The 10,919-nt window shown below is 44.4% G+C and overlaps 2 protein-coding genes across 2 annotated transcripts in view; one reads left to right on the top strand and one right to left on the bottom strand.

Moving 5' to 3' along the window:
- Positions 1–6,541, bottom strand: part of LOC122214407 (IQ domain-containing protein F5-like) — a 31,983-nt gene extending 25,442 nt beyond the window's left edge. The window contains exons 1-3 of the mRNA XM_042929531.1: positions 6,478–6,541; positions 5,503–5,576; positions 2,530–2,613 (exon numbers count right to left, since the gene is read on the bottom strand). Coding sequence (XP_042785465.1) covers positions 2,530–2,613; positions 5,503–5,576; positions 6,478–6,526 — 207 coding nt within the window. The 5' untranslated portion in view covers positions 6,527–6,541. The remainder of the gene's footprint in view (positions 1–2,529; positions 2,614–5,502; positions 5,577–6,477) is intronic.
- IQCF6 (IQ motif containing F6) lies at positions 3,201–3,939 on the top strand. Its single transcript, XM_042929538.1, has 2 exons — positions 3,201–3,302; positions 3,514–3,939. The coding sequence occupies exons 1-2, from the start codon at positions 3,288–3,290 to the stop codon at positions 3,880–3,882; spliced, it is 384 nt and encodes a 127-aa protein (XP_042785472.1). The 5' UTR covers positions 3,201–3,287; the 3' UTR covers positions 3,883–3,939.
- Positions 6,542–10,919: the final 4,378 nt, after the last annotated feature.

The following is a 10,919-nucleotide window of genomic DNA, read 5'->3' as shown; positions in this document are numbered from 1 at the left end:
CCGAGGGGCACCTGGGTGGCTCAGTTGGTTAAGTAGATAGCAGTGATAGCAGTGATGGTTGTATAACATGGCACATGTACTAAAAGCCACTCAATTATACACTTTAAAATGGTTAAGGGGTGCCTGGGTGGCTCAGTCAGTTAAGCAACAAACTCTTTTTTTTTTTTTTTTAATTTTTTAAATGTTTTTTTAATTTATTTGAGAGAGAGAGAGCCAGAGAGAGAGAGAGAGAGAGAGAGAGAGAGCAGGGGAGGGGCAGAGAAAGAGAGAGACACAGAATCCAAAGCAGGCTCCAGGCTCTGAGCTGTTAGCACAGAGCCCAATGCGGGGCTCAAACTCACGAACCATGAGATCATGACTCGAGCTGAAGTCGGACACTCAACCAACTGAGCCACCCCGGCGCCCCCAGCAACCAACTCTTCGTTTTGGCTCAAGTCATGATCTCAGGGTTTGAGATCAAGCCCCGTGTTGGGCTCCGTGTTGGGTGTGGAGCCTGCTTAAGATTCTTTCTCTCCCTCTAACGCTTGTGCTGTCTCTCTAAATAAACAAAATAATAAAATGGTTAAAATGGTCAATTTTATGTTATGTAATTTTTACCTCAATTAACTTAAAAAAATACATAAAACACACAAAACAGTTTTATATTTCCTTAGGTACATGGATGTACCGTGTCTATAAAGGCATAACTAATTGTCCAGGATACTCTCCAAGCTGGAATTAGTACTAATGCCAAGAAGGATTGCTAAGGGATATTTTAGTTTGAAATATATGAATTAAAAAGAAACTATTTTTAATAGAAAATGTAAACTAGTCTGTGCATGGTATAAATTCTGGAGGAAGAGCTTTGGAGGCAAATTTCATGGGAAATCCACTTTCCACCTTACATGTTTCTGCATTATTTGAAATGTTAGCAACATATGTACCATTTTATAATCAGATCAAGAAATCAAGCAAGGAAGAGAAGAGAGCCGGAAGCTGGGGAGCGGAGGGGACTGATGAAATAGAGACCAAGGCTCGAGGTCTGTAATCTTACCTCTCGGCCCCATCTGCTGCCACTTTGTGAATACCTATAAAAGCATGAACATAAAAGGGGCCAGCAGGTTCTCCCAGAGACTTCTAAGAAGGAGACAAAGCCAAGGTATTCTGGCAACAACACACCTAGGCCAGAGTGGGGTAGGGGAGAGACTCACAAGGAATAGTGGGATCTGACACCCTGATCATGGCAACCTGGCCCAGATGGACTGAGCCTCCGAACACTGGCCATGCCCACAGCCTGTGGATCCCTTCTGCAAAATCTGGTGGACTGGACTGGGAGTGGATAGATGCCTGATGCCAGGACCAACAGCTGAGTGCAGGGATGGAGGCCTTTAAGACACTGATATCAGCTCTCTGCTCACCCAGATTGACAGTTATTAAAGGAAGCAACAGAGTCTGCTCCAGAGGACTTTTCACATGATGCAAAGAGCTTGTGTGGCTGACAAGAGGGACAGAACCTCTGAGACACCCCAACGGCCAATGCCATGGCCATGAGAATGAGCGTTCACACAAGGTCTCAAATACACATAAACAGGAGCCACAGACAGTGCATAGCCCAACAGGCAGCGGATGCCTAGCAAACCCTCATGCAGAAAAATGAATGCTAACACGCATGCTAAAGCCAGAGCCACAATGGCCTTCCAGATCCCAAAGGACGCCCGGCATCTCTGCATCACCTGCGTCCGCACTTCCAGTCCCAACCCTGAATCCTGGAATCGCAGCTTTCTGTGAGCTCCCAGGAGACCTGGCTGCACAATTGCATTCTTACACACGGCAGGGCAGATCCAGGTTTTGTGAGGCCTGAGGCTTATATAATTTGGAAGGCCTACTTTAAGAAAAAGAATACAAAATTACAGGCTTGAAATTGGCAAGTGAATAATGAAGGACAAATAAAGAAATGACAACAAATTGTAAATTCTCAAAAGTTGGCAAATACCAAAGCATAGCATCATGTATATATTAGCTCACCTTCCCACCTCTATCATGCTTTTCCTACATCTTTTTGCAGCATAACCTTTGATTACTTCTGAATATGATGATTTTGTAATATCATTTTTGATAGAAACTTATTTATTATAGATACTAAGGATGCCATGAAGTAAAGTATGATTTCTCATGCTGACTTACACACTGTTTGTTCTGAGTAGCTCTGCTAGTTGCTGCACTGAAATCACAGGAATTCTGATCAATTCCCTTTCACAAAATTCACACCAAAATAAGAGAAAAGTATGGCATGTTTATAATGGTCTCATTGCATTAGCAGGTATATTCCCAACAAGACAGAACCTCAGTTTTAAGCGGGCATCAGTGAGAACAGAATCTTCCAGTTACAGTTTTACATGTCTAATAAGAGGAAGAACTTTCTACAGAGCAGCTTTTATCTCCATACTTTTCAAACCTCCGTTTTCCTCCCCTGCCCACCTACTTCTGGTGCCTGGTGCTGTAGGGCATGTTCATATCACCGTAGCAGCATGTGTCGCTGCATCTTCTTACCATGACACAGTAACTGGTGAGAGCCTTCCTGGAAGCCATTTCTAGTGGAATGGTTGGCAAGGATGTATCTATTCCCCACAGTGACTGTGAACGACATAAATCTGTCTCATTTAACCCATACTAAGTACGCATATCCCAGCTGTTTCTCCTTAGTCATGTCCCAAAAAGGGCTGCAGCCATTCCAACACCACCCAGTAGAAGAGTGACAGAGGTGGTCAGACAGGGGGAGACAGAGGCCCTCTTCAACTGTCTTGCTTTCACAAATTTTACATGAAAGCATACTAGCCTGTGAATGCACTGTTTGGAGGCCCTCCCACGGGCTCTGACACTTAAGCTTCTGGAAATCCAAACTGGCTAGGAGTATTCCTAAGTAAAACCCCTTACTTGAAGGAAAGCTGCATGAGTCTCTTATTGCTGCCGCCAACAGGAACAGAAATAAGTGACTGGAAAGTGTAGAAAGAGCAAGACTTAAGAGGCTAGTTGGGTCTGCGAAATATACTGCAAGCAAGAGATAACGGCCGACCTCCAAAATGATGGGAATTAACAAATGAGGGGACTGGTCAATCCGGAAGGAGGCACGAATAAGAGGAGAGAGGAGAGAGATGTGGCAAAAATGTGGATGGACAGGACCTGATGAGGGAGGAGACCTGTGTGCAGGTGGGCGGAGTCTAACGGGAGGGTGGGGGTGACTAACAGTTGAGGGCGGGGCTAAAGACTAGGGTGGCCTGATAAATGAGTGGACTCTGAAGACCAGGGCCATGGACACACAAAATGTGAGTAACACCCACACGGAAAGGGTCTGCCTGACAGATAATAAGCAGTGACTACTGATGAGTGGGGAACTGGAAATAAGATGAATGGGCCTGGAAATGGGAGGGCAGGGCCAGCTGTGCCAGGCCCCCTTTCTACCCAGCACCACAGATGGGGACAGAAATGGGAGGGTACCCCAATGAGCATCTCCGTGTTCTTCCCTCCCCTGATCAGTTAGAGAACGCAGCTGTAAAGATTCAGTCATGGTGGCGTGGCAACATGGTGCGCCGGACGTTACTACACACAGCACTCAGGGCCTGGGTCATCCAGTGCTGGTGGAGGTCGATGCAGGCCAAGATGCTGGAGCAGAGACGGCGCCTGGCACTAAGACTCTACACCTGCCAGGAGTGGGCAGTGGTGAAAGTGCAGGCACAGGTTCGGATGTGGCAGGCTCGCAGACGATTTCTTCAGGCACGCCAAGCGGCCTGCATCATCCAGTCTCACTGGCGCTGGCATACCAGTCAAACCCGGGGTCTGATCCGGGGCCGCTATGAGGTCAAAGCCAGCCGGCTGGAACTTGACATCGAAATTCTCTTGACCTAGGGCACTAGTAGAGCCAAGGAGACTGGATCTCTCTTCCAATAAAGACACTTAACTGAGCATACTCTTGCTCTTTGGAAATTGGAAGCCATAAAAGAGGGATCAGCCCATCCCAGGGTACCCCACTCTAGGCCCTTACTCTTAATGCAAATCTGACCCATCCTGTACCCAGAAGAGACCCCAGGACCCAGGACAGGCTCTGACACCTCAGCCAGCCTGACCCCAGCTCTCTCCACAAGCAGGGTTAGGCATTGGGCTTTATTTTTCTGCAGCCCCTCCCCAGGCATCTCCATTCAAGATAGGACACCAGAGAGTCAGGCTGCAGCCAGAGCCAGCTGGGAAGACCAGGATTCCACAGGCCTATGCTAGGCAGGGTCCTCAGGGCCAGTGCAGTGTTTGACAGGGAGCCAGGAAGACAGGGCACCCAGCTGAGCAACAGCAGGACAGGAGATGTGCCTCACTGGGGGATAGTCAGCCAGAGCTAGTCTCTGGGGAAGACCAGGACAGGAGCCCAGGAGCAGCAGCTGTGCCTGCCGCTTCCACCACCAGGGGTTGAGAGACAAGGTTTCCCTCCCCTCTGCTGGCCACTTCCTGGGAAAACCAGGCACTGTGGGGGAAAGGAGAGAGAGCCCAGGGAGGTAGGGCTGAGGAAACAAGCATAGGGAGTCCAAGGGTAGGCAAGGACTGTCCCTATGCCACTGGAAGTCATTGGTTTAGGGATATGACCTCTAAATCTTACATCTTCAGAAGCAGCTCTTCTGGCCTCCCCCCAAGATCCACTGTATTTGCCCCAACCCTCCCACAGACAGTCACGCCCCCTGCAGGGCCTGTCTCAGGAGCTGATGGCCTGTGCTGGCTGAATTTCTTGCTAACTCTCAGCACCCAGGCTCAGCCCTCTGTCTCTGTCTCTCACAGCCTCTGCCTGGATGCTCAAGGTCCCTCAGATATTTGTCTCTGAACCTGCCTCCCAGAAGCCTGAGGCTCATGACCCTCCCCAGGTGTCTGCAATGGGTGGCCTTGCCTGAGGGGTGGGAGGAAGTGTACAGAAATCAGAGGTCCTCAGGGGCCTTGCATCTGGGTAAGGCTTCCCCTCTCCTCAGGGGTGTGCGTGCGTGCGTGTGGGGATCACAGGAGGGTGTTTCCAGAACAGCTATGGCAGAGACGGGGATTCAGGGATCAGTCTGACACCCATTGCCTCCAGTAGCTGCAGGTGGCAGTGATGCAGCCATAGCTTGCTCTTCCAAAGGAACCCCTCCAGGAGCTCTGGACACAGCTCTCATCTGCCCGCCTCGCTGGCGTGAGAGGCAGGAGACTCGCTAGGTCTGCATGCTGAATATGGCAGAATTCTGCATGACTTTCCCTGTAGGCACCACCCCTGCAGCAAGAGATGGTTAAAACCCAGGCTGGCAAGGCTTTACATCTCTGATTCTCAACCTATGTTTCATTGGAATCCCCTAGGACACAAAACATACCAATGCCTGGGCATATCCAGAGATCCTACTTTTACTGGTCCGTGGAGAGGCCTGGACATTGGAATTCAATGTGCAACCATGATTTGAAAACCGCTGAGTTAAGCCTTTCCCAGCTCAGGTAATATAGCCCACTAGGCCCATGTGGTCCTACCTGGGGATGGTGATGCAGAAGTCCAAACTGCTCGCCAGGCTCAAGGTAATTAAGGCTTTCCACTCTGCGATGAGCTAAGAATGCAAAGTAAAACAGGGATTCAGAGGGAGAGCTCCTTTGGTGGAAAATTCTTGGAAGCAAGAAAACACAGGTAGCTGGGGCTGGGATGGGGAGAGGCTGTTGGGGGGAAAATATGTGGGGCCTCTTATCCCCAGAGACAGGACCCCAGGAATATGGCACCATTCCTGTGTGAGCAATGGAGACTCAGGGACCAGCCCAAGAAGGCCAAGCTTCATCCAAGGTCTAAACTACCACCTTGGGTGTCCCTCTAATGGCCGGGGGTCTTGAGAACCGGAGGTGTCTGGACCTGTGGGTGTTGGGCAACAGACAGCCTGAGGCAGAAGAAATCAATGAGACATAGGATGGGATTCCACAGAGAGGATCTCCTTTAGCAGCCAGGTCTGTGGCTAGAGTCGGCCTGGATTGGTGGAGACACCCAGAGCTCCTCAGCAGAGGTGAGGCTGTAGGTGGGGCTTTCCGAGTCAGACCTCTCAAACCCTCACAGAACATCACAGAACTTCCCTTCTCTTCCCCATCATCATTGAGAATTGAGCTGGAGAAGGAACTCTCCCTGAGAATACACCGAAACACTAGAAGTAGGGATGGGTGGGGGAGGGGGAGACGCTTGTAGCCTTGGGGCAGGAGTGGTCCTGAGCACACTCTGGGGGACTTTGTATCTCCATTCTTGCTCTTTCCCCAAGTGACATTGTGTCCCCAAGAGATATTGCCCTAGGCCTGATCAACAAAGAAATATACTGACCTTCAGACTGGCCCAGCATACTAGGCCCCTAAGAAGATAGTTCAGCAAGTAAGGGCCCATCTCCTACTGGTCCCTTGCAGCTCTGAAAAAGGATTCCCAGGTGGCATTTCATTCTTGCTCCCAGGATGCTCACCCCATGCTCTCAAGCCCCTCACCTGATACATCTCCAATTTCAGTTCTGATTCCACCATTCAGGGCCTCCATCCTGCCTTGTCTTCTGCTTCTCTCTGTCCCACATGGCAAACCCAAAATGAGATGGCGCTGTGCAATTACAAGATTTGCAGTACAGATACAGTAATTAAGATAGTGCAGTATTGTTGAAAGAATAGATCAATGGAACAGAAGAGAGAGCCCAGAAATAGACTCACACAAATATAGTCAACTGAACTTTGAAAATGGAGCAAAGACAATCCAATGGAAAGGTTTTTTTCAATGAATGATGTTAAAAAACAACATCCACATGCAAAAAAGGTGAAGCTAGACACAGACCTTACACTTTTTACAAAATTAACTCAAAATGGATCACAGAAGTATAATACTCCGAGAGCCGTGAAAGAATTGATAAGCTGGACCTCATTAAAATAAAAGCTTCTGTTCTGCAAAAGACAGTGGTTATGAGAAAAGAAACCACAAACTGGAAGAAAATGTTTGCAAAAGACAGTTGATATAGATTTGTTATCTAAAATGTACAAATAACCCTGAAAACTTAATAATAAGAAAATGAACAACTCATTAAAAATGAAGAAAAGACCAAGCAGGCACTTCACCAGAAAAGAGGTACGGATGGCAAACTAGCATATGAAAAGATATTCGACATACATTATTAAAGAATTGAAAATTAAAACAATAATGAAATAACCCTACACATCTATGAGGAAGTCAAAAATCCAAAACACTGACAACACCAAATGCTGGCTAAGATGTGGAGCAACAGGAATGCTTATTCAATGCTGGTGGGAATGCTAAATGGCACAGCCACTCTGGAGGACAGTTTGATGGTTTAATACAGAACCAAACATAGGCTCCCTATATGATCCAGCAATTCAGCTTCTTTGTATTTACTCAAGTGAGTTGAACACTTATGTCTACACAAAAATCTGCATATGAATGTTTACAGCAGTTGTATTCACAATTGTCAAAAGTTGAAGGCAACCAAGAAGACTTTCCAATGGGTAACTGATAAACTTACTGCGGTACATCCATACCACAATGGAATATTTAGTGATAAAAAGAAACAAGCTGTCAAGCCACAGAAAGACATGGAGGAATTTTGAACTTAAATCTGAAAAGGTAACATATTGCATGATTCCAACTATATGACATCCTGGAAAAGGCAAACTATGGAGACAGTAAATGGTTGGCAGGTGTCTGGTGGAGGGAATGAGGGATGAACAGGTGAAACCATAGGAGCATTTTATTCTGTATACTATAAATGCAGATACATGAAATTATGTATTTGTCAAAAACCAGAGAACTACAAAACACAAAGTGAGCTCTGATGTAAACCATGGGCTTTAGTTAATAATAATGCAGCAATACTGGTTTGTCAATTGTAATAAATGTACCACGCTAATACAAGATGTTAATAATAAGCTAAACTGTGTGCAGCAGGATGAGGAGCAGGGAGCCCATGGGACTTCTATTTTCTGCTCAATTTTTCCATAAACCTAAAACTGCTTTAAAATGAAAGGCTGTTAATATAAAAAATAAAAGGCATAATGACTAGAACAAAAGTACTAAAGCTGTCTGCATTTGTAAACAGCTTGATTGTGTACATAGAAAGTCATTAAGTATCTACTTGAACACCTACTTGAATATGTGAGTTTAGTACAGTCATGGGATATAATGTCAATATACAAAAATCAATTGTCCAAAGAAGATATATAAATGGCCAACACGCACATGAAAAGATGTGCAGCATCACTAATCATTAGGGAAATGCAAACCAAAACCATGATAAGATATCACTTTGTATCCATTAGGATATGAAGGCTTTTCTGAAAAAAAACCAACAAACAAAAAAACCCAAAATAGCAAGTGTTGGCAAGGATGTGGAGAAATTGAAAAGTTTGTGCACTGCTGGTAGGAATGCAAAACGGTACAGCTATTGTAGAAAATTGTATGGCAATTCTCAAAATATTAAAAATGGAATTACCACATGACCCAGCAAGTCCAGTTCTGGGTATACACCCAAAAGAAGTGAAAGGAGAAATTCAACAGATAGTACGGCCCATGGTTATAGCAACATATTCACAATAACCAAAAGGTGGAAGCAACCCAAGTGTCCATTGATAGATGAATGCATAAACAAAATTAGCACATATGGAATGTTATTCTGCCCTCAAAAAGAAGGAAACATCAACATATTTATAATATGAATGAATCCTGAGGACATAATGCTAAATGAAATAAGCCAGTCACAAAAAACAAATACTATTATGATTCCTCTTATATGAAACTTCAAGAGTAGCCAAATTCATAGAGACAGAAAGTAGAATGGTGTTTGCCAGGGGGAGGGGGAGGAGGGAATGGGAAATTAATGTTTAATGGATACAGAGTCATGTGGAGAAGATGAAAAAGATGGATGGTGGTGATGGTTACATAACAGCATGAATGTATTTAATTCCATAGAAACATTCTCTTAAAAATAGTTAAAAGGGCAAATTTTATGTCATGTATATTTTACCACAGTAAAAAAGTAAATTATAACTAACAAAAAACTGGAAAATGAAATTAAACTTAAATAAGCATTTCCAATAGCATCAAAAAAAAATCATATGCCTAAGAAACATAAATAGAAGATTTCCATGCTGAAAACTACACAACATTGCTGAGAGAAATTAAAGAAGACTGAAATAAATGAAAAAATATGCCATATTCATGAATTGAGTGACAATATTGCTAAGATTACAGTTTCCCACAAATTGATCTATATATTCAATACAATCCCAAACAAAATTCCAGAAGATTGTTTTTGTGCAACTTAAAAGGCTGATTCTAAAACCTATGTTGAAAAGCAAAGGACCTAGAACAGCCAAGACAGTCTTGAAAAAAATCAAATAAAATTGAAGAGCTTACCTCACCTGACCTCAAGCTTTACTAGAAAGCTACAGTAATTAAGACAATGTGGTGTTTATTAAGATAAATAGATCAATGAAACAAAATAGAATCTGGAAAGAGTCTCACCCATTTGTGGTCAACTAGTATGATCTAAGTCCTAAATGTAAAAGCTAAAAATAAAGTTTCTAGGAAACAAAAAAAAAGGAATGTAGTGATATCCATGAAAATGACACAGTGGATGGCTCCTAGGCCCATTCCTCCATAGAAACATCAAAAAGTCAAACAAAAACTATCAAAACCAACTTTGTCAGAACTCTACAAAACGGTCAAAAGTTTACAGCAACCAAATGAATGCTGATTAAAGAAAAAGGCAATTTAAAAACAGTAGGAAGACTTTGTGGAATTTTTACTTGCCATTGTCCCATCCCTCCTCTTCAGAATGAGGGCTGTCTTGCAGATGGCAGCCCATATCCCCAGTGTGGGACCTGGTTACTGATTCCAGAGCAGAGCAGACCATAGAATCATGTTTGCTGGTCTAATCTGTCTGGGTGTTACCTGAAGGACTAATGCAAGGCACCTGCCTTCGGTTTGCCAATCTCAGAGCTCATTTGGGGTGGAAAAGCAGTAAGCATTCCTGGAACAATGTAAGGCAAATGAACAACCTCAGCTGTTTGGGGGAAAAGATTATATATTAGGCACGCAACAGAGTACTAAAAGCCTCATGGGAAAATCTGGGTGTAGTTTCCTTCAGAAATTAAGGCATTCAAAGTGCCTATGTGTACTGGGAAATTAAAAAAGCCATGTTCATGACCAGGGCAAGACTTATGCTCAGAAGACACCTGCAAAGACCTAAATCTTTCATCCTTGTCTCATCCCTAAGCTGTTTGGAAGCAAAGACTAAGGCAGATGGCCAGGCTAAATGGCCTGGCTAAGTGTTGAGGGAGTGTCCCAGTGCAGAATCAACTTGCAAAAAGTAGAAGAGTTCTTTTTTCTTCTCTCTCTTGGAATTCAAGAAATTTTCCAATAAATCACTAGCTGAACACAGGTAAAGGAAGACAGACTTCAGAGACCACACATTAAAAAGAACATAGACTTGGGGAGCTTGGGCGGCTAAGTCGGTTGAGCATCCAACTTTGGCTCAGGTCATGATCATATGGTTCATGGGTTCAAGCCCCATGTTGGGTTCACTGCTGTCAGCATGGAGCCCACTTTGGATCCTCTGTCCTCTTCTCTCTTTGCCCCTACTCCATACACATGCATGCACACACACACACTCTCTCTCCCAAAAATACATAAACATTTAAAAAAGAACACAGACTTAATAATTTAGAAAAGTCACTAACCAAACAACCATAGCCCACAACAAGCCACAAAAACACAACTTGGGAAGAGAGAAGATTCTGACTTCCAGAGTTGCCACATTATAATCAAAATGTCCAGTTTTCAACAAAAAGTTACAAAACATGTGAAGAAACAGGAAAGTATGACACATTCACAGGAGAAATGACCAGAAATTGTCCCTGAGGAAGCACAGACA

This window comes from Panthera leo, chromosome A2 (assembly GCF_018350215.1).
Source record: "Panthera leo isolate Ple1 chromosome A2, P.leo_Ple1_pat1.1, whole genome shotgun sequence".
NCBI classification, from domain to species: domain Eukaryota; kingdom Metazoa; phylum Chordata; class Mammalia; order Carnivora; family Felidae; genus Panthera; species Panthera leo.
This window is presented reverse-complemented; position numbering and strand designations above follow the sequence as displayed.